Raw genomic sequence first — 24,443 nt, forward strand, 5'->3', positions numbered from 1 at the left:
AAGATATAAACAGCACTGGATGCACGAATAAAACTGCATGTGTCACTTTGGTGTTTTTTTCTCTCTTTTCCTGTAACAGCCTTTTGGGCCTCTCGCAGGCGTACACCAAACTGTGCTGTAAGGGTTTCTGCATAGACATCCTGAAGAAGCTGTCCCGCACCATCAAGTTCTCCTATGACCTCTACCTGGTCACCAATGGAAAGCATGGAAAGCTGGTCCATGGAATTTGGAATGGCATGATTGGAGAGGTGAGCCTGAGGGCCGGGTTATTTAAATACTGTTAGGATGAATCCATCCTTCTGTTCTTTGTTTTGTTGTGTGTGTGTGTGTGTGTGTGTGTGTGTGTGTGTGTGTGTGTGTGTGTGTGTGTGTGTGTGTGTGTGTGTGTGTGTGTGTGTGTGTGTGTGTGTGTGTTACAACTCATCTGCAGAAAATTAAGACAGAATATGTTGTTTGAAATAATAACCTTTATCTGATTTATAGCTAGCTGGATCTGGCTTCATATTGGTAACCCCGACATAATTACAGTCAGGTTGTTAAGTATTTGGACACTGAGGCAGTTTTTGTTATTTTGCCACAGTACATCACTACACTGAAGAGTCTGCAGTGTGTAAGCCTGATCCTGACAGATCTCAGAAGCTAAGCAGTGTGGGGCCGGGTTAGTACTTGGATGGGAGACCTCTTCTGATCACTGGGGGCTGTGTGTGTGTTTCTACAGGTAGAACTGAAGTTGCATCAGGAAGGGCATCCGGCATATAACTTGTGGCAAATACCTATGCGGATCTGGGTGTGGTTATCAAGATATCCTTGTCATGTAGAATTAAAGCTTTGATTCAAGGTAGTCCTTCAGAGATGTCATGAGTGGCTTGATGGCGTCGCTCATTTGTTGCTTTCTTGCATGGCCACTTAAATTAAGATTTAATACCAGTAAAAGACATGATTGGTATGAACAATAATTCCTATGTGCTGGTGCCTTGGGTCCTGGATGGTATCCACCCAGGCAGACAGTTGGCCCATTCACATATCTTCAAAATAACCATCAATCTGCCACAGGCAGGTCAGGCGTGGGCATCCTTGGCCATCTCCAGCCACTAGCATACTCAGTCAGGCATCTATGTGCTGGCTTGTGCATAGAGAAACACATCATATGGCTCAGTTGTTGAAGTTTACATAACCTCATAATGCAAGTGATAGTCCTCATCTTAGTCTCTCCAAGTAACTGCTCATTTGAGACAAAGTCATTCCTGTGGTACCCATCGGCCTACCTTACTGACGTTACCGTACAGAGGTAAATTTACAAAATTTGATCTATTGCCCTAATACTTATAGACCTGACTGCATGTGGGCCTCTGATGATGGCAGACAACATAAATAAGCATGTGCAATGGCCAAAAAGATGCCTAACATTTAAATAATGTTTTCACCATGGTATCTTATTTCGTGGTATCTTAGAAACCGTTCAATTGTCATTGTACTTTTGATGTACACTGTTAGCCTTCCTGTGAGACACAGATGACGCATTCCTTCATTTGTCAAAGATGGTGGAGGCTGGGAACCTCACCAAGTCACCCATTAAGATACTGTTAACAAGCTTTTTCCAAGCTAAGTTTAAGAGAGGAAAGGTAACCACTGGGGAATTCTGAGAATACGAACATCAGTAGCCTGGAATGTGAGATTCAAGGGAAAACCATGATGGGAAAAGAACATACAGTTATTGTTATTATTATTATCACCATTAATGTATTTGGACTTTCTGCTCCCAGTCAAAAATACTGTAAAGATACCTTGACAGAGAAATTTTTTTTTTCATTCACTTAAAAATATTTACATTTTTCTTAATTCACAAACAAGGCTTTTCTAAGAGTAAGCTATTTGTGTGAATGTTTTCATACTTCATAAAAGTAAAGCACAGAAGATTTTGTAGACATAAAACCAGATGTCGATAACTGTGAAAAACCATAATTTTCTAACTGCTTTTTTAAGAATTGCAAAAATGATGCAATGACATGGTTAACACTTTGTGACGAAGGGTTTACTGGCCTTGAATTTGTGGATGATGCTGTAATTTTGTGGAAGTTTTGGATCTCTAGATTGTGGCTCTCACAAAGCTCGCAATGACTCAGATTGTCTGGGTTGTGATTGGTCTGGACCCGGGATTTCAGTTTGGTTCAAATGTGTATCTGTAACCAGTGGCCAAGACAACAACAGGCTGTCTTTGGTGCTTAGTACTGGCACCACTGGAATGACGTTTTGACAATAGCAGTTACTTTGTGAGAGTCGAACAAAGTGTACTGTTGTGTGGGAACATGAGCTACAGCACTATGACCATGTGGCACACTTTCCTGAGTATGATCCAGGGTGAAGGCCTGTCAATGCTGAGGAACCCATCAACTGGATCAGGCCCAAGGACCAACCATGTATCACCTGACTGTGTTATATCAACGTCTTCTTTCAGGAAGTGGGGATTGATCGTTGGCCAAAGACTTCTATTGTGTGTTGGGTGTGTCAACACATGGCACCAATGCCTGCTTCCTCACTTGACCTTGACCAGTTTTGACAACTTTAATCATGACCTGATGTTTTTCTTCTTGGCTCAATGTGTCTAAGCAAATATCAAACCTTTATTATATTATACTTTTTAGATTTAGGGAGGTAATGGTTTAGTGGTTAAAGTGTTGGGCTTGAGACCAGAGGATCCTCGGTTCAAATCCCAGCCTGACCGGAAAATCACTAAGGGCCCTTGGACAAGGTTCTTAATCCCCTAGTTGCTCCTGGTGTGTAGTGGGTGCCTTGTATGGCAGCACCCTGACATCAGGGTGAATGTGAGGTATTGATGTGTAAAGCACTTTGTCTGATGCAGATGGAAAAGCGCTATATAAATGCAGCCCATTTAAAATACATTAGCTCAAGCTTATTATAGTGCTACCTAATTTTTCTAAGTACTGTAAGCTACATGTGATGCAACATAAAATAGTTCCATATAGTTTTACGTAGCTACAGCGCATATTTTAATAGTAGATTCTTATTCTTCTGTTGGATCATGTAAATTGCAAATTGTCAATACAAATTCAGTATTTAGACACAAGATATTGTGATATTCTGGCATGCACATCTTCCAAAATCAGCCATATTCTCTCATTTTATTCATTATTTGTAAACAAAAAAAAAAGTAGAGCAAAAAAACCTACAAAATTTCATCCAGTAATGCCCCAGTAATCAAATTAAATAGTTGCCTACTCTTACTCTCACTCTCTTTACAATGATTCTTGTAGTTGGTCATGATATGCCTATGCTGAAATAAAACAAAAGTGATGGGTTCCCCTGTTGGGGCAGAAATGGGAGTGAAGGTAAAATAAAGACGGACGTGTCCTCATTAATGTCGACCAATTAAGGCTGAATGATTTATGTGGATCTGATGGGTAAAAATGTGTGTGGCTGCAGTCGTTACAACAAAAAAGTTGAACAGGGATACACACAAATATGGAATTGGCAAGAAGAGGCAAGAGTTTGGACTCTGTCTGTTTGTTAAAGTTTTAAAAACAACTGTGCATAATAAAACTTTTGTGTTTTAAAGAAAAAAACAACAAATGACATGTAGTAATATAGAGGTGAACAAGGATACACAATATCAGAAGAACCTGGACGAGAGAATAAAATATAAGTGCTTATGTAAGAGATCCAAAAGTGACTAATTCCATATGAAACCTATTAAGTTCTTGATTGAAGACAAACAAACATCCGTCACAACATCCATCCATTTCGACTTGATTTTGTCAAGAGAGACCAGCTTCTAGATTTAAATTATATGTGAAATTAACAGAGAGGAGGACGAAGTCTGACAGTGTGATACCATCTTCAGTTTTGGGAATTATATGTTATCACATCAGCTCAAGGATTACAAGCTTCTCTGCAGATCTCAGAACCTCTAAAATGTATTTTATCACAACACTGAAATTGTCTTCTGATTTTGTAAGACATATGGGAATCAGTGATCACCACCCCAACTCCTTCACATCTTTAAACTCCACATCCACATCTACATGTTCTATGCTTATGTGTTATTCCCCACTTCTACATTGCTTGGGGGGAACCTTCTATCATATGAATTCAATCAAATGTAAGTACCTTTACCTTTAATGTTCAACAAGTGAACGCCATCATCCATCTTTGGGCTAGATCTGTGGACACCAGTGCCCATCCTGGAAATTACTTGTTCTGCACATTTTCCCTGTCACCCACATTTCCCAGTATCTAAACACACCCAACTGAGTTAATTAACTGAGGTCACAGCAGGTATTCAGGATACCAACTCTTTTGCAATTTAAAATACCAGCAATTCAAAACTTCACTGTTGATGGCTGTCTCAAATACAACAATTCTACTCAGTTGTCAAGGTTACATTCAGTGTGTGTGTTTGTGGCAATATCTCAGCATGACATTAATATGAAGGCCAACAGTCAAGGTCATTCAAGGTCACTAACTAGTATGAAAATCATATTTTTGGCAATAACTTTGAAACAAAGACAGTTTGAAGGATGACCTCAAGTGCACGTGAACCAGCAATCAGATTGCCATATGCTAATTTGTACTAGTTGTTATGATAATGTCACTCTGTGCTGTCATTGGGCAGTATGTAAATAATCTAAAACCATTTTATCATTAACCCTGAAATTAAAGTCTTCAAACTATGATCAAGAAAAGAGTGCAGATCCATCAGGAAATATATTGTTATATAATGACATCACGATGATGTCCTGACCAGTAAACATTATCTAAGTGCTCATGATATGAAAAAGTCTGTTTATTATGATTGTGAGTTGTTGTGATTAACTCAAAAATAATTTTTATCACTGCACGTGTGCTTGCAATAATCAAACACATATGGGGGAGATGGCAAATTGTCGAGACTGAATTCTCTGAAGGCTTGTTATGGGCTAGAAATGGTGAAGGTATCACAACTCAGTCTCACGTTTTTGTCTTTCAGTCATTATTTTTAACCGTAAAGCCCCTATCATACCAGGCAAACGTAGAGTTGCGTAATGCGGCGTACCGACTATGCCAAGCTTATGCAGCCCTACGTGGCAATACGCTGAGGGACACAAAGGGGTCCATAAAATGAACGCAACAAATTAAACATGTTTAATTTTTCACGGACATTCGGTGTAGAGTACCGGACGCAGTGCTCTGTGCAAGTCTGTGCAACACTGTGCTACTGTACACCAAGCCTCCACAAGTGTACGCTACTACACCAGTCCAGCAAAAAATCCTTTTAGATTTCTTATCAGTACATACCTGCATACCTTGATTTTATTCATCCTGCTGGACTGTGCTGAACTTTGCTGAAGAAGAAGAGGCATGCCAAAGCTTCCCCCCCCGCCCGCAACATACGTAGCCATTCCTGCATAATAGATATGCAACACAGTGCAACTCTACGCTGGCCTGGTCTCGAAGACCGAACGGTCCGCCCCTAAAAAATCGGTCCACCTTTTGCGTCTGTGCATGCATCATTTAGGACCACAGCAGCATGTCAATTGAAAATCTTTAATGCCCCCGGAGGGCAATTTGGTTTGCAGCAAAAGTTCAAAATCAGACAGTAAAATCTCACATGGCACATGTGATAATACAGATCAGTACATACATACATACATAGTCATCACTAATAAAGTACAGTATATTGTTCCCAACAAGTTCACCTACAGCCTATTAAGGAATCAAATGGCAGACGGGACAAAGGATTTTAAATATCTATTTGATTTGACCTGGTAAGGGAATGAATACCTCCTCTTAGATGGGAGAAGACGAAACTCTGCATGAAGAGGATGGAGAGGATTGGCCAAAGTGGCTCTGGTTTGATAAACATTATCAAGTTCACTCAGGCTTCAGATATCTGTCACTGAGATAGATGATGATTGGAGTGCAGTTTTAAGCAGAAACGAGGTGTTGATCCGTGAACCGCGTCTTCAGGTGGGACCGATTTTTAGGGGGACCGTGTGCTTGGTTACACCAGTGTGAAAGGGGCTTAACCCTAACCATAAATCCCCCACCCCTGTGTCACCCCAAATTTCATGGTACTATGACAGAATAATTTTGTGGTACCACAAACTAATAGAATAAATCACTTCTTCTGATACCATCACAAGGTTGGCATGAGATCGGGTTGAGTTATCATTATTCATATTCACAGTATTATTCCTTTTCTTCTTATTATTATTGATATTACAGGTGATAAGTTGTCACACTTTGATGCATTTATAAATATTACACAGCAGTTTTTCATACTTGCTCAGCACTTTGTCAACATTTGTTGTTTTAAATGTGCTTCATAATTAATTTGATTTTAGTACTCAGTAGTTGATGATGGTATTGACCAGACTGTTGCGTGCTTGTGTCGGCAGAGTTTTTTTGTTTTGTTTTTTTGATTGGGATTCTATCTAGGTCACTTGTGTAAGTGCACATGGTGCTTTGTGCTGCACACCGAACCAAACCCAGTCAAACACAGCTGCACGTAAAAGTGAAAGTAAATCTACACAGTTGCAATAAAAGTAACCCAGTAATCACAGGGTCGAGTTGCCTTTCTGTGAGGAATAATTAAAACTGTTATGAGAGCGAGAGCAAGTGCAATCAAAATAGTGACACCACTAAATTAATGGCACCAGATGCTTAGCATTAAAACTTCTCTTAAGGATAAAATATTTGTACAAATAAGCATGTGAGAAAAATTACGATTGCGAATGTGAAGTCAAACAAACAATGTAGACTGGCTCCAAAATCAAGCTAAAAGTGGGACAACCTTCAAAGACTATATATATATATATATACAGTGTTGCCACAGTTACTTTGAAAAAGTAATCCAATTACTGATTACTGATTACTCCTTGAAAAAGTAACTTAGTTACTTTACTGATTACTCAATTGTAAAAGTAACTAAGTTAGATTACTAGTTACTTTTTTAGTTACTTTCCCCAGCTGCCGACAACAACCCACGTCAACATGACAATGATACCTGTTTTGCCAAAACTCATTTTATAGTCATCCTTTCTTGACTTCAATGAAAACAAATACTTGTTTTATAAAAAGTAAAATAAAGACCTCTTTCTTGACCTCATATTTAACTGTTGACAGCACTGTAACAGTAAAACTTGCAATTTCAAACCTACATTGTTTATAAATGTAACTATTAAATTCCAACATTTTTCTAACATTTAAATTCTCTCTAAACATTTTACTTGTCGAAATTATTATTATTTTAAGCAGTATTAGTAGTTGTAGTAAAAAACGGCTTCAAAACTGGATCTTTAATCTAGGGCTGTTGTGAGGGAGGGGGGCACATCCTTGCCCCACGCCCCCATTCCAACTGGATTCGCCCCTGCTTTGGCGTTTGAGCACAAAGAATGGATAACATTTATTTATACAGAAAACAGGACCAGATTCACAGGTAAGAAAGTTTTATTGCGTTTTCACATCATGTGGTCCTCAGAAAGAGAGTTTAGGTGCATTTGAGTGGAAAATAGTGTTAGTTGTTGACGCGTCGCGGAGGATCAGCTGTTTTTAACGAGACGATACAGAGCAGCTCAGAATTCTAAATAAAGGAGGGAAAAAAGTATAAAAATGTCTTTGTAAAGCTCAGTGCAGGTGTGCTGATCACCGCGCTTTAAGAGGTGAGGACGAGTCGAGCAGCTGCAAAAAAAACGCGGATGAAAAGCTCACAGCTCGCTTAAAGTGTGTAGTTCAGTCGAACCCCGACCTCCTGCCCACAGACCAAGTTTAATGCTGCTATCGACCCACAATGCAAAAATAATAGTAACGCACAGTGACATGGAGAAGTAACTTTAATCTGATTACTGATTTGGAAAGATTAACGCGTTAGATTACTCGTTACTAAAAAAAGTAACGAGTATATATATATATATATATATATATATATATATATATATATATATATATATATATATATATATATATATATATATATATATATATATATATATATATATATACACAACCCCTGGCAAAAATGATGGAATCACCGGCCTCGGGAGGATGTTCATTCAGTTGTTTAATTTTGTAGAAAAAAAGCAGATCACAGACATGACACAAAACTAAAGTCATTTCAAATGGCAACTTTCTGGCTTTAAGAAACACTATAAGAAATCAAGAAAAAAAAATTGTGGCAGTCAGTAACGGTTACGTTTTTAGACCAAGCAGAGGGAAAAAAATATGGACTCACTCAATTCTGAGGAATAAATTATGGAATCACTCTGTAAATTTTCATCCCCAAAACTAACACCTGCATCAAATCAGATCTGCTCTTTAGTCTGCATCTAAAAAGGAGTGATCACACCTTGGAGAGCTGTTGCACCAAGTGGACTGACTTGAATCATGGCTCCAACACGAGAGATGTCAATTGAAACAAAGGAGAGGATTATCAAACTCTTAAAAGAGGGTAAATCATCACGCAATGTTGCAAAAGATGTTGGTTGTTCACAGTCAGCTGTGTCTAAACTCTGGATCAAATACAAACAACATGGGAAGGTTGTTAAAGGCAAACATACTGGTAGACCAAGGAAGACATCAAAGCGTCAAGACAGAAAACTTAAAGCAATATGTCTCAAAAATCAAAAATGCACAACAAAACAAATGAGGAAAGAATGGGAGGAAACTGGAGTCAACGTCTGTGACCGAACTGTAAGAAACCACCTAAAGGAAATTGGATTTACATACAGAAAAGCTAAATGAAAGCCATCATTAACACCTAAACAGACAAAACAAGGTTACAATGGGCTAAGGAAAAGCAATTGTGGACTGTGGATGACTGGATGAAAGTCATATTCAGTGATGAATCTCGAATCTGCATTGGGCAAGGTGATGATGCTGGAACTTTTGTTTGGTGCCGTTCCAATGAGATTTATAAAGATGACTGCCTGAAGAGAACATGTAAATTTCCACAGTCATTGATGATATGGGGCTGCATGTCAGGTAAAGGCACTGGGGAGATGGCTGTCATTACATCTTTGATTTGATTTTGATTTGATCATTTATTTAATCCCCATGGGGGCAATTCAGGTGCAGTCAGCAGTAAAAATTACATTACATTCATAAAACCACATCATACAAATTCATAAAAAACATAAAAACATAAAAAACATAAAAACACAGCAGAATAAATATATAAAACAAGAGCCCAGAAATAAGGTGAGTCAGTATAGACTTAAGTGCAACAGTGAGTCCTTAGGTGTTATTTAGGAGAGCAATGGCTGTGGGAATAAAAGAGTTTGGTTGGTTCTGCATCTGGGCATTACCAGGCATCTGCCCGAGGGCAGAAACTTAAATTGTGGGTGCAGAGGGTGTGCAGAATCGGCCATAATTTTCCTGGCTTTTGACACAACCCTTGTTTTAAAAAGGTCCATAATGTCCGTGCACTGAGTTCCCACAATTTTACCACATTCCTTGACAATATTACAAAGACGACTGCGATTCTTAAGGTTCAATAGGTTAAGCCAACACAGGAAGGAAAAGGTTAACACAGACTCCACAAAGCAACTGTAGAACATTTTCATGAAGACACCATCTACATTATAATTCCTACGTTTTCGCAGAAAGTGCATTCTCTGATGAGCCTTACTGCACACTGCATTAACCTGCAATTCAAAAGATAATTTATTGTCAATTTGGGTGCCCAGATACTTATAATTCTCAACAATATCTATGGGCTTCCAATCAATGGACATATGATTCAGAACAGGTGGTGTTTTCCTGAAATCAATGTGCATTTCTTTGGTTTTATCCACATTTATATGTAGAAAAGATGAATGGTACCACTCTAAAAAGTCCAGCAAGACCAAACTATGGTCTGTGGAGTCATCACCGTGCAAAAGGGACAGGATGACTGAATCATCTGTATATTTTATGATGTGATGACTATCATGTTGGCTTTGACAGAGATTAGTATAAAAAACAAACAACAAAGGGGATAAAATGCAGCCCTGAGGGACTCCAGTGGATGATACAACAGCATCGGAGAGAGTTTCATTAACTCTGACTCTCTGCGATCTGTTTGTTAAAAAGTCAATAATCCATAAGATTAGGCCAACATCAATATTCATGTCTCTTAATCGCTCTGCCAATACATATGGTTGTATGCAGTTAAAAGCAGAGGAGAAATCAATAAACAACATCCGAATAAAGGTATTTGCACCTTCAAGATGCTGCAAAGCCAGATTGAGTAAAGTCATCATCAATAAATGCACAAGTTTACGTTGATATTTTGGACACTTTTCTTATCCCATCAATTGAAAGGATGTTTGGGGAAGATGAAATCATTTTTCAAGATGATAATGCATCTTGCCATAGAGCGAAAACTGTGAAAACATTCCTTGCAAAAAGACACATAGGGTCAATGTCATGGCCTGCAAATAGTCTGGATCTTAATCCAATTGAAAATCTTTGGCGGAAGTTGAAAAAAATGGTCCATGACAAGGCTCCAACCTGCAAAGCTGATCTGGCAACAGCAATCAGAGAAAGTTGGAGCCAGATTGATGAAGAGTACTGTTTGTCACTCATTAAGTCCATGCCTCAGAGACTGCAAGCTGTTATAAAAGCCAGAGGTGGTGCAACAAAATACTAGTGATGTGTTGGAGCGTTCTTTTGTTTTTCATGATTCCATAATTTTTTTCCTCAGAATTGAGTGATTCCAATTTTTTTCCCTTCTGCTTGGTCTGAAAAAGTAACCGTTACTGACTGCCACAATTTTTTTTTTCCTGATTTCTTATAATGTTTCTTAAAGCCAGAAAGTTGCCATTTGAATGACTTTACTTTTGTGTCATGTCTGTGATCTGCTTTTATTCTACAAAATTAAACTGAATGAACATTCTCCGAGGCCGGTATATATATATATATATATATATATATATATATATATATATATATATATAATATATATATTATATATATATATATATATATATATATATATATACAGTAGTGTTCAGTATAATAGTAGTGCTATGTGACTAAAAAGATTAATCCAGGTTTTGAGTATATTTCTTATTGTCACATGGTACCAGTAAATTCAGTAGATTCTCACAAATCCAACAAGACCAAGCATTCATGATATGCACACTCTTAAGGCTATGAAATTGGGCTATTAGTAAAAAAAAAAAGTAGAAAAGGGGGTGTTCACAATAATAGTAGCATCTGCTGTTGATGCTACAAACTCAAAACTATTATGTTCAAACTGCTTTTTTAGCAATCCTGTGAATCACTAAACTAGTATTTAGTTGTATAACCACAGTTTTTCATGATTTCTTCACATCTGCGAGGCATTAATTTTGTTGGTTTGGAACCAAGATTTTGCTCGTTTACTAGTGTGCTTGGGGTCATTGTCTTGTTGAAACACCCATTTCAAGGGCATGTCCTCTTCAGCATAAGGTAACATGACCTCTTCAAGTATTTTGACATATCCACACTGAGCCATGATACCTGATATGCGATATATAGGCCCAACACCATAGTAGGAGAAACATGCCCATATCATGATGCTTGCACCACCATGCTTCACTGTCTTCACTGTGAACTGTGGCTTGAATTGAGTTTGGGGGTCACCTCACAAACTGACTGCGGCCCTTGGACCTAAAAAGAACAATTTTACTCTCATCAGTCCACAAAATATTCCTCCATTTCTCTTTAGGCCAGTTGATGTGTTCTTTGGCAAATTGTAACCTCTTCTGCACGTCTTTTATTTAACAGAGGGGACTTTGCGGGGGATTCTTGCAAATAAATTAGCTTAACACAGGCGTCTTCTAACTGTCACAGCACTTACAGGTAACTCCAGACTGTCTTTGATCATCCTGGACCTGATCAATGGGTGAGAATTTGCCATTCTGGTTATTCTTGTATCCATTTTGATGGTTGTTTGTCCATTTTCTTCCACGCGTTTCTGGATTTTGTGTGTGTGTGTGTGTGTGTGTGTCCATTTTAAAGCATTGGAGGTCATTGTAGATGAACAGCCTATAATTTGTTGCACCTGCTTATAAGTTTTCCCCTCTCCAATCAACTTTTTATTCAAACTACTCTGTTCTTCTGAACAGTGTCTTGAACGTCCCATTTTCCTCAGGCTTTCAAAGAGAAAAGCATGTTCAACAGGTGCTGGCTTCATCCTTAAATAGGGGACACCTGATTCACACCTGTTTGTTCCACAACATTGACAAAGTCACTGACTGAATGCCACACCACTGTTATTGTGAACACCCTCTTTTCTACTTTTTTTTTTTACTAATAGCCCAATTTCATAGCCTTAAGAGTGTGCATATCATGAATGCTTGGTCTTGTTGGATTTATGAGAATCTACTGAATCTACTGGTACCTTGTTTCCCATGTAACAATACGAAATATACTCAAAACCTGGATTAATCTTTTTAGTCACATAGCACTACTATTATTCTGAACACTACTATATATATATATATATATATATATATATATATATATATATATATATATATATATATATATATATATATATTTTTTTTTTTTTTTTTCACAAAGGCAAATAAAAAATTAATCTAGGCAAATGAACTATTTCTGATATTTGATTTCCTGTATCCAGGAAGCACAAAGTTGAAAGTGTTGCTGTGATTATTACTGAAGAGGAGATGGATGGAGCAATTAAAAGACTAAAATTGAATGGAATTGTATGGTTCAAGATTTTTCAAGGAGAAGCTATGACCTTTGCTTTTTTACTCTGAAATCGAAAAAAATAAAGTGATGACATGCAGAAGTGAGAAAAGATTTTGCCTCTTAAAAAAGAACAAGCTCTTCCCATCAGGAAAGAAGGTTATTACTGTATCTCCACCAAATAAAAGAGTAAGGTAGAGGTTATGCAATCTTTGTTTGCTTATCTGTGGATACGATATGTCAGAAAGTGTTCTGCAGGTTTTGACATACATGGGGAGAGATAGCGTTGGGTCACAGAAGAGTTGACTTTGTAAACTTTGCAGCAGATACATTTATGTGCTTCTTTTTCCCTTTCCCTCTTTCTTTTCCATTAATCTCTTTCCAAATGTTTAAAAAATTGTGACATCACAAAGACTATAGGTCTACTTTCAAATACATCCCTTGCTGGTAATAATCGTTGGTTATTATTATTACGTCCACCAACTGTTTGTGTTAAGTATGTGCTCACTGGTCTCCATGGTATTTGTTGCCTGTTCAAAGACACTAACTAAAAAGTAGCATAAATTGTCCTTAACTTAAAGAGTAGAGCAATTTTTTTCTCAGAAACTATTTGAGTGATCCATTAAAGTGAAAGTGGAATAAATGGATCTCCATCGCTGAAAACGCCCTTCAGGGACCTGGCTAGTCTTTGTAGAAAATAATCACCTCCATCACCACGGAGACCCTCACCACCCCAAAGGTGGAGGTGAGGGTCTCCATGGTGATGGTCTAGTGGTTAATTGCTGGGCTTCAGACCAGAGGATCCTTCGTTGAAAACCCAGCCAGACTGGAAAATCACTAAGGGCCCTTGAGCAAGGTCCTTAATTCCTTAGTTGCTCCCGGTGTGTAGTGAGCGCCTTGCATGGCAGCACCCAGACATTGGTATGTGAATGGGTGAATGCAAGGCATAATTGTAAAGCGCTTCTGATGCAGATGGAAAAAAAACTATATTAATGCAGTCCAGTTACCAAAGACAAAATCTACATATTTTCGAATAAACTAAAGCATCCTGTTATAGTTTAAGAAAACCACAGAAGACATTTCTATCCACATCCATCCCGCTTTGTGTCCACCTGATCTCAGAAGTGCCACAGAATTGGCCATGACTTTGCTGAGAGACCGCTGAGAGAGACCAGGGGGCTGTGTGTTAAAATTTGTTCCAAATCCCAATGTACTGTGTACTGTACTGAATCCACAGTGGTGACACTGAAAAGCCGGGGCACCAAACGACAAACAATAATAAGATGAAAACATTTCTATATTGCTGACCACTGTATCTCTGCAGGTTGTGTATAGACGAGCTGACATGGCCATCGGTTCTCTCACAATCAACGAGGAACGTTCTGCAATCATTGACTTCTCCGTGCCGTTTGTAGAGACGGGCATCAGTGTCATGGTTGCCCGTAGCAATGGGACCGTTTCTCCATCTGCCTTCCTTGGTGAGAAGAACAGCTTATTTTGTAGTCTTTAATATCATTTTTGAGTTCATTTTGTGAAAATTTGACAGACATTAATTAGCCTAGCACTGAGCTAGCTGGAGTGTCTGTTTTAGGGATTTGCTTGTGTCTGAAATCTCATCACTTTCATCCAAGGTGGTTTTGTTAAATGAATTCGGTCCCACAGACACTTCTGGAAATTTCACATTAGGTGTCATCCCCCCCCCCCCTTCAGTAACTGGAGCCTATGAGAAAATCCTCTTGTGTACAGCACATGCACCTAAATCCCATCCCTAAAACCCAAACACCAAAATTCGGCAGCACAAACAGAAAATCCTGAACATTGCACTGAAATGAGAAAAGGGATACATCAGATATTCGTCCTCATTTTCACGCTGTGCTTTCTGCTATCCTCCTATTTCACACCGTGACTCCTATCAGATGCTGAGGATGTATAAAAACCTGGCTTTAATTTTTTTATATGTGTTCTTGTCCTCCTTCAGAGCCTTACAGCCCCGTGGTTTGGGTCATGATGTTTGTGATGTGTCTGACTGTGGTGGCAGTGACAGTGTTTGTGTTTGAATACTTCAGTCCGGTTGGTTACAACCGCAGTCTAGTCAGCGCCAAAGGTGAGTTTGACACCACTGAAAGTGTTTGTTCTGGAGTGTACTGTGTTATTGTGTAAGCAAAAATTTTAAAACATTGGGATACTAGTTGGGCTACCAATTTGTAGACCTGGGTTTTACCTCTGTGTTCTTGGACAAGACATTTCATTTGCATTGTCCCAGTTCATTCAGCTGTAAATGGGTACTGGTCTTGGCTGGGGAAGTAACAATGGACTGGAGCCGCATTCAGGGAGAGTTGCAGATTCCCATGAGTTTCATCCTATGGAATCCAGGGATAAGTGCCCACACTAATGGATATCACAGCCTATGCAGGACTTCTTATGTAAATCATCTTCTTCTGAGTGACGACGGCAATTACTGCTATTGTGATAGTCTATCATTAATTGTCATATGCCATTCATAAATAGTCATAAAGTATATTCAACTTCTTCTGAGAAACTGACACATTTTGATTATACTTGAGGCCCCATTTACACCCAACGTAAGGCAGCCCACAGTGCAGTGCAAATGTCATTGCTCATTTGCGACTGATGCAATTGTCATTTTCATGCCCAGTGCCTAAATTGTGTAACTAGCAAGTGTACTTGTGTTCATCTGTGCACTGATGAGCATGTTGGTCTCCAGTGAGGTCTGGTCAGGTGCCTAACCCTAACCCCTAATAATGACAGAAGACAAACTGATTGTCTTAATTCATGTTACACCCAAAAAACACTTTGTGTTCAGATTATGGACAAAACTGAGTTAGATACACGCTTAAAGCACATGGACTATGCTCTATAGACCTTGAGGTATAGACTGTCAACATAGGGCTCTTGATCATAATAATCAGAATTTGTAGTCAAGAAGGGGCCAAGACGTGGGGCCAGTAGCTGGTCACAGAGTACAAAACCTTCAAATGACATTTCTGAAACTAATTTTCTTTTCATGAAGTTTTCACATAGTTGAGTAGACAAGAAGGTGGCCGCCCAATATGTAGACTTAGGTTTGAATCCCGCTCATGCTTCCTGTCTGTGTGCTTGAACAAAACAGTCTGCATTGTCTCAGTCCACCCATCTGTAAATGGGTAGCAGCCTTAACTGGGGAAGTAAATGGAGTGTGTCCACGGGGAGTTGTAGACTCTCATCCGCTTCACACTACAGAACCTACACAGGACTTACTTACTTCTTTCATGAAATGATCGTGACATGATTAGAATCAGTATTTTGACTCTACAGTATCACATCTTGCAATACCTTCAACTTAATACTGGATATTGGACATTTCAGAGAAAGATATTAAGATGATGACAATCACAAGTGATAGACGAGAACAGGGTGAATCCCCAGCGAGGACAGGCTCATGGTGGCTCACTTGTGAAAATCCTTCACCTGGCACCTCCAAAGAATTTTTCTGATGAATTTCTGTACTTGTTCCAGTTATAGGCTCAAGTGAACATTCAGCTCCAAGGTCCTTGTTGTATAAAACAGCTTCATCATCAACAACAACAAAAAGGTTTAACATTATAAAATAGTAAAAACATGCAAAGGCCAAAGGGATGAATATTTTTCACAACCTGTGTAACCATAAGAAAGGCAACTTTTTGAGTGAAGTAGGTCTTTGTCAGTGCTCCTTAATCTTAGTTTGGTTTGTGTTCTACGTACCTTTCAACACTAAGTTTTTGTATACGTGGCAAATTCACACCCATCTGAGCGTCCTGCAATATTAAGAGTCCCTCAATCGGATTTGGGGAGCAGGCTAATCAATCCTAGCATGCAGTGCTGACAGAGCGTGCCTCATCTCCGGGTCCGAAAGGTCATTTTCCTGTTTTAATTAGCATTTGTCGCTGCACTAATCGAACTGTGATTGATGGCAGTAGCACCATCCATTGCCAGACATGACCAGCAATGGCAGAGAGCGATGGAAACTAGCCAGGGCTGGGAAATTGTTGGTTAAAAAATTTCCAGAAGGGCATGAGATGGATCATGAATACTTACACTATCAGTAATAGACAGTTTTTTTTTTTTGTTTTTTTTTTGTTGTTGTTTTGTTGGAGATATCAACACAGTAGTAGAATGTGGGGGAATGTGAGACATGAAAATCAAGGAAACATTCAATCTGTTCATGTCAAACATCTTCACTGTCGATTTAACAAAGCGTACCTCTTTTTCTGTTTATATGAGACTGATGGCTGCAGTGAATTTATGGAACTGGAACAAACAGTTGCCCCAAATGATGAAACACACACAAGGGCAAACACACAAACACGTGAAACACGTCATAAAACAGCCCTTTCACTACTAAGGTTTGTATGCCTGGAGAAACAGAAGGGTTTTAAGTTGGTGAGTCCAGCGGTTTTAAGTTGAGTCCAGCGAACGAAGAGACAAAAGGAGATCATTCCAGAGCCTCGGTGCAACGGCCTGGAAAGAGCGATCTTCTCGGGTCTTAAAGTGGGTACGAGGGACCCTCAGAAGGTCCTCAGAAGGTTCTGATCCACTGACCTCAGGCTCCGAGCGGGAGAGTAGGGACATAACAGGTCTCTAATGTAGCAGGGAGCCTGGCCATGCAAAGCTCTAAAAGTCAACACTAGGATCTTAAAATGGAAACACAACGACACTGGGAGCCAATGAAGAGACTTTAAAATAGGAGAGATATGAGTCCTTCTGCGAGTGACTTTATTTGTTTAATCCACACCACTGTACACAAGCATGAAAAAATTCCACATATTATGCTAAGATCGGGCTCCAAAGCAGCCATCTTGAAAAGACAGGCAACAGCCAACTTGAGTGTTGTCATGGATTTGTCACATCACATCTCTGGGAAGATGTAAAAACATCACAACAATGCCACACTATGCTATGATGCAACATGATTTACATGGTTTACATGATGCAACATGATTTACATGGTTCTAATGTTTGTCAACATTTTGAACTACCATAAAGTCAATAATGTTTAGTCCCAACACCCTGGAAAGTTGCTTCAGTGACTCCAATTTTTAAATCGGGCTGTAAAACTCAAGTAGCCAATTACAGGCCAATCAGTATTGTTCCAGTTATCTCCAAAATAGCTGAAAAATGGGTTGGAAATCAGCTTATCAAACACCTGGACAAAGGCTTCACACCACTACATCAAATGCAGTTTGGGTTTCGGTCACACCACTCAAATGAAACAGCCACCTGTATGTTAACTGAAAAGGTTAAGTGTTTATTGGATAAGTATTCCTATGTAGGTGCAGTGTTTCTTGACTTCAGGAAGGCATTTGACACCGTCAATCACAACGTTTTGCTTAATAAACTCACATACTTTAATTCCTCACCTGGTGCAGTTCAGTGGTTTGAGTCGTATCTTTTAAATAGAACTCAATGTGTTACAGTTGACGAAGTCAAATCCTCCTTTCGTAGCTGTCCTGTAGGTGTCCTACAGGGGTCAGTCCTCAGGCCCTTATTATTTTCATTATACATAAATGACCTTCCAGAGGTATGCTGTGATCTCAATACTCAAATGTATGCAGACGATGCAGTCATTTACACCTATAGTTCTACAACTGATATAATATCTTACAAACTTACCAATATTTTAAACAAGGTACAAGACTGGCTTGATGACAATTGCCTGATGCTTAACACAACTAAAACAGTTTGTATGACATTTTCAAAAAGACCAGTAGAGAACAGTATCAAAGTGCTGATAGGTGGAGAGGTACTTGAAACGGTATCCCATTTCAAGTACCTTGGAATCATCTTGGACTCTAATCATTCCTTCAAAAAACATGTGAAAAAGTTGTCAACACTGTAAAATTTAACCTTCTAGATCGTTCCTTCATTGTATAATCCTGTCTTATATTGAATATTGCTGCACAACATGGTCATTTGCTGGTATGAGAGTACTAAAACCTTTAGAGCAACTTTATAAAAAAGCCATCAAAGTGTTTGCTAAAAAGCCATATTCCACTCATTACTGCGAAATTCTGGAGAAATACCATCTTTTAAGTTTTAACAACTTCATAATGTTTAAGCGTGCTTGTCTCATCTACAAAACTCTCCATGGCCTAGCCCCACCTCCTCTGGAGGAATTTATTAGACATAGAGATCATAACCTCAGGACTCGGTCTGCTTCTAGAGGGGACTGTGAGGTGCCCCTCAGACGAACTGCCACAGGACAAAACACCATCTCTGTGAAGGGTTGTACAAACTGGAACAGCCTTCCAACAAGGATACGAGACAGTCCCACCCTGAGTGCTTTTAAAAATGAGCTTAGAAAATGGCTCAAAAACAATCAAAGCTGTCAAGACAGGTGAGATGTATTGTACATAATCTCATGTTTTGTTTTAATTTATTTATTGTAATTGTTGTTGTGTGTCTGAGGACTACAGATGGAAAGTAACTTTTAGGTAAATCTGGCATATTTACACTAAGGCATGAAAATGTACAAAGTGTTCATTAATGTGCATTGTCCTCATCAAATAAACAATAAAGAAAGAAAGAAAGAAATTTTTAACACATTTCAACTGGGGCAGTTAGATGTCAGAGGAAATCAATGTCCACTCAAGGGTCTCTCCAGAGTTTTAGAGTATGATGGTGCTGCATCTGTTGGGATGGTGCGGTGATGCAGGGGAAAGGAAGACACATCATCATTTTGTTAATGTTTATGTGACTGGAGCCATGTAAATTTATTTGTTTTTACATTATATGGTAACTTGTGTTGGCTTCTTGATTTTGGTGAGTCAAATAAATAAAAGTAAATTCAACCCCACTTCCAATGAAGTTGGGACGTTGTGTAAAATGTAAATAAAAACAGAATACAATGATTTGCAAATCCTCTTCAAGGTATATTCAATTGAATACACCACAAAGACAAGATATTTAATGTTTAAACTGATAGACTTATTTGGTTTTGTGCAAATATTTGCTCATTTTGAAATGGATGCCTGCAACACATTTCAAAAAAGTTGGGACGAGCAACAAAAGACTTGGAAAGTTGATGAATGCTCAAAGAACACCTAATTGGAAACAGGTGAGTGTCATGAATGGGTATAAAAGAGCATCCCCAAAAGGCTCAGCCATTCACAAGCAAAGATGGGGTGAGGATCACCACTTTGTGAACAACTGCGTGAAAAAAATTCCAACAGTTTAAGAACAATGTTTCTCAATGTTCAATTGCAAGGAATTTAGGGATTCCATCATCTACAGTCCATAATATAATCACAAGATTCAGAGAATCTGGAGAACTTTCTACACGTAAGCAACAACGCCAAAAGCCAGCACTGAATGTGGCACATTGAACTGTGTCAGTTAACACAGTTTGTCGCTACATCTACAAGTGCAAGTTAAAACTCTATAAAGCGAAAGCCATACATCAACAATGCCCAGAAATGCCACCGCCTTCTCTGGGCCCGAGCTCATTTGAAATGGACAGACACAAAGTGGAAAAGTGTGCTGTGGTCTGATGAGTCGACATTTCAAATTGTCTTTAGAAATCATGGACATTGTGTCCTCCAGACAAAAGAGGGAAAATGACAATCCAGATCGTTACCAGCGCAAAGTTCAAAAGCCAGCATCTGTGATGGTCAGGTGTGCCCATGCCATGGGGGTTGCCCATGGCATGGGCAGTTTACACATCTGTGATGGCACCATCAATGCTGAAAGGTACATCCAGGTTTTGAAGCAACACATGTTGCCATCCAAGCAATGCCTTTTTCAGGGATGTCCCTGCTTATTTCAGTAAGACAATGCCAAACCACATTCTGCACGTGTTACAACAGCGTGGCTTTGTAGTTAAAGAGTGCGGGTACTAGATTGGCCTGCCTGCAGTCCAGACTTGTTGCCCATTGAAAATGTGTGGCACATTATGAAGTGCAAAATATGACAACAGAGACCCCACACTGTTGAACAACTGAAGTCATACATCAAGCACGAATGGGAAAGAATTCCACCTACAAAGCTTCAACAATTAGTGTCCTCAGTTCCCAAAGGCTTATTAAGTGTTGTTAGAAGGAAAGGTGATGTAACACAGTGGTAAACATGCCACTGTCCCAGCTTTTTTGAATCGTGTTGCAGGCATCCATTTCAAAATGAGCAAATATTTGCACAAAAACAATAAAGTTTATCAGTTTGAACATTAAATATCTTGTCTTTGTGGTGTATTCAATTGAATATAGGTTGAAGAGGATTTGCAAATCATTGTATTCTGTTTTTATTTACATTTTACACAACGTCCCAACTTCATTGAAATTGGGGTTGTAAATAAAAACAAACCTCACAACTCTCTCCTCATCTATATCCTACTTTCCAGCTCCCGGAGGGCCAACATTCACCATCGGGAAATCAGTGTGGCTGTTGTGGGGCATCGTGTTCAACAACTCGGTCCCCATTGAAAACCCTAAAGGAACAACCAGTAAGATCATGGTCCTGGTCTGGGCCTTCTTCGCCGTCATCTTCCTGGCCTCTTACACTGCCAACCTCGCTGCCTTCATGATCCAGGAGCAGTACATTGACACTGTGTCCGGGCTGTCAGACAAGAAGGTAAGACGGAGAAGAAACTGAGTCTTCCAGGGAGTTGTGGTGAAAACACGTCAGTACAACTTTTCTCCGGTTAATAGAACCAGGCAAAAGACTAGAAAGACCCCACTGAGGTACAGAGACCTTGCTCCGTGGATGCCCGTGTCCTTTCCCTGTCAGTGGGAGGTCCAGCAGTGGGAACGACTAATCAATTACAGCCTTCTGTCAATACAGATGGTATCTGGATTTGTGCTGTCAGTAATTCAGTCTGTCTGTCTCATTCACAAGACTGCCAAATGTCAAATTATAAACAAAACAGAAAACATACAAATGCAAACAGGTGGCACCTACACACTCTGTGTGTGTGTGTGTGTGTGTGTGTGTGTGTGTGTGTGTGTGTGTGTGTGTGTGTGTGTGTGTGTGTGTGTGTGTGTGTGTGTGTGTGTGTGTGTGTGTGTGTGTGTGTGTGTGTGTGTGTGTATGAGTCTCTCTGATGCCTCAGAGGAGCTTTAAAAGAAAACAAGTCGGTGCCTCCTCAGTGATATATGGCTGCATTAACTGACTGTATTAACTTTATGCAGATGCATTATGTCCTGTAGCCCGCGAGTAAATACTCCCACACAATCCAAACTCATCGCACCCTGATTCTGAGAATTTATACACCAGAGGATCAGGCAGGACTTTGGCATCTTGTGGGTTTAATTGCTAATCTTCTCACTGTGACGCTGGCTTTTGTTTGAACAGCTGATTATGAGAAAGCATATGAATCACATCTGTCCTCTGTACTGTTGCCCAGCTGAGAAATGACTGCATAAAAACCCAGGTTTTGATTGGCTGGTTCACTGCAGCAAATGAATATAGCTGAACTCGAAAAGACATATTCCACTTTGATCCTGTCTTACAGTACATGCCAGTTTAGAAAATGTCAATTGAGATCACACATCTTGAACTGGATTCAGGAATCATCTGTGTGCAGTGAGTAGATGTTCCTTACGTGGTACGAGGGCTTAGCCCAGGAACTAGCTTGAGACAAGACAACACTATACCTAATGTCATCCTAACCATACCTTATTATTATATTCAACAAAAGTTGGTGCTTGATCCTATATCATAAAATGGAAACATTTCTGTAAAAATGGATGTTCAGAATGGTGCAAAACAGCAAATTAATTTCACCAAGCATCAAAATCTCATTGCTTGATAGACAGTCCAGAGCTATGGTGGGCATAGTTCCGCTAATCCGCCAACCGTTAATTAGCAAAGCTAACTTTTTTGTTAGCGGATTAGCTTTTCAGTTAACTTTGAAAACCATCAGGGGACCAATTAGCTTCTGTTAAATTTAGTTCCGCTAACTTTCAGTCTGGGGGGGGGGTGGGGGTGGTAATTGAGATGGAGGGAGGGCGACATGCGTTGTTTGCAGATGAGTTAAATTTCTGTCAATTTCTGTCCATGTGTGTGTAAAGTCTGACAGTTTCTGTCCGTGTGTGTGTAAAGTCTGATGTTGCTAGGCAACAGCAGGCTGGGGGGAGTAGATGAGAAGGGGGCCGAATTCCTTCACCAAAGCTGTAGATCCTTCTGGGGGAAGAGCAGGGAATTTGGCCTTCAGGAGCCGATAAGGCTGCCATGTTGATGTTTGGCGGAGAAATACAGAATTCTGTTTACTGCACCCCTGACCGTCGAGAGTCCAAATTTATGAAGAATATTCTCTGGTCCTCAGCAGTACAATTCCTTTGCAATGCAGTGATTTGCTCCGAGATTGAATCCATTTTGCGTTTGAGTTCAAGAGTTCACGCAGTCTGAGATTACACAGCATTGCCCAACTCATTAAATTATGACGGACTGATGAGGGGACAAAATTCTGGAAGCAGCCACCTTGCTAATATTCCTGTGGGTCAGGGCAGTGCACAAACCAATCAGCACCAAACCTCCCACCATAAAAGCGAATACGAATGAATCCTCAACGTCTTCCACAGAGAGTGGAGCCACATGTCACACTCCATTCTCTCAGCCGTCAAGAGCAAAGCATGCTGGGTAGGTTCCATCAGGGCATGCAGGGTCCCCAAACCCTGATCTCCTTGTCTAAAACAAATGGTGTCAATGGCGTTGAGAGACCAGCTGATCAATTCCATAATTAATCCAAATCATAATTTGAAGAATTCACAGTCTGGTGAAGCTGGGACTTTGAAGGTCGGAGCAGAGATAGAGAGCAGAAAGGAGGAGAGGAGAGGGAAGGAATGCGACCGTCCTTGCTGGAGTCCAAGCTGTTTATTATAAACAGACACGTGCGCCAAAAGGCACTATGGGAAATGAATCAAAATGCATAGAACACTGTCACCTACTGGAAGGACATGCAGATGGTTGTGTGACACATCAGGATGTCAAGGACAAAGTGAGATGTACATTGCATGGATGATGTGCTGTGACGACCCCTAGTGAGAACCTGCTGAACGAAAAAGAAGACACAAAATATACAGTGCATGTGGAAAGTATTCACAGTGCTTCCACATTCCTCACATTTTGTTATATTACAGCCTTATTCCAAAAACTCAGCCACATGGGGTGTGCAGGCAGTACTGTACATTTTGAGTGCCAGTTCCAAGCCTGGATAAATGAGGAGGGTTGCGTCAGGAAGGCCATCCGGTGTAAAACAAGCCAACCCAACTATGCAGACTAAGAATTGAATTTCCATACCGGATTGGTCGAGGCCCGGGTTAACAATGTCCGCCACGGTGCCCAATAGGGTGCCGGTGGAAATTAGGCTACTGCTAGGTGAAGATGATGAAGAAGAGGAGGAGAACGTTTCCACAAACAGAAGAAGAAAACTAGAAGGGTGGAAATGAGAGTGGGGACTTTGAATGTTGGTAGTATGACTGGTAAAGGGAGAGAGCTGGCTGATGGAGAGGAGAAAGGTAGACATATTGTGTGTGCAAGAGACCAAGTGGAAGTGAAGTAAGAGTAGGAGCATCAGAGGTGGGTACAAGTTGTTGTACCATGGTGAGGGCAGGAAGAGAAATGGTGTTGGGGTCATTTTAAAGGAAGAGTATGTTAAAAGTGTGTTGGAGGTTAAGCGAGTGTCTGGCAGGGTGATGAGTGTGAAGTTGAAATTGAAGGGGTGATGATGAATATCATCAGTGCATATGCCCCACGGGTAGGTTGTGAGATGAAGGAGAAAGAAGATTTCTGGAGTGTGTTAA

The 24,443-nt window shown here is 39.8% G+C and overlaps 1 protein-coding gene across 1 annotated transcript in view; it reads left to right on the forward strand.

Annotated features, from left to right (window-relative positions):
- LOC117530856 (glutamate receptor ionotropic, NMDA 2C-like) overlaps window positions 1–24,443 on the forward strand; it is a 188,917-nt gene that overhangs the window by 138,989 nt on the left and 25,485 nt on the right. Inside the window, exons 9-12 of the mRNA XM_034193800.1 lie at window positions 80–248; window positions 13,997–14,150; window positions 14,651–14,776; window positions 21,044–21,273. Of these exons, the coding sequence (XP_034049691.1) occupies window positions 80–248; window positions 13,997–14,150; window positions 14,651–14,776; window positions 21,044–21,273 (679 nt within the window). The remainder of the gene's footprint in view (window positions 1–79; window positions 249–13,996; window positions 14,151–14,650; window positions 14,777–21,043; window positions 21,274–24,443) is intronic.

Source organism: Thalassophryne amazonica, chromosome 18, assembly GCF_902500255.1.
Source record: "Thalassophryne amazonica chromosome 18, fThaAma1.1, whole genome shotgun sequence".
In the NCBI taxonomy this organism is placed as follows: Eukaryota; Metazoa; Chordata; class Actinopteri; order Batrachoidiformes; family Batrachoididae; genus Thalassophryne; species Thalassophryne amazonica.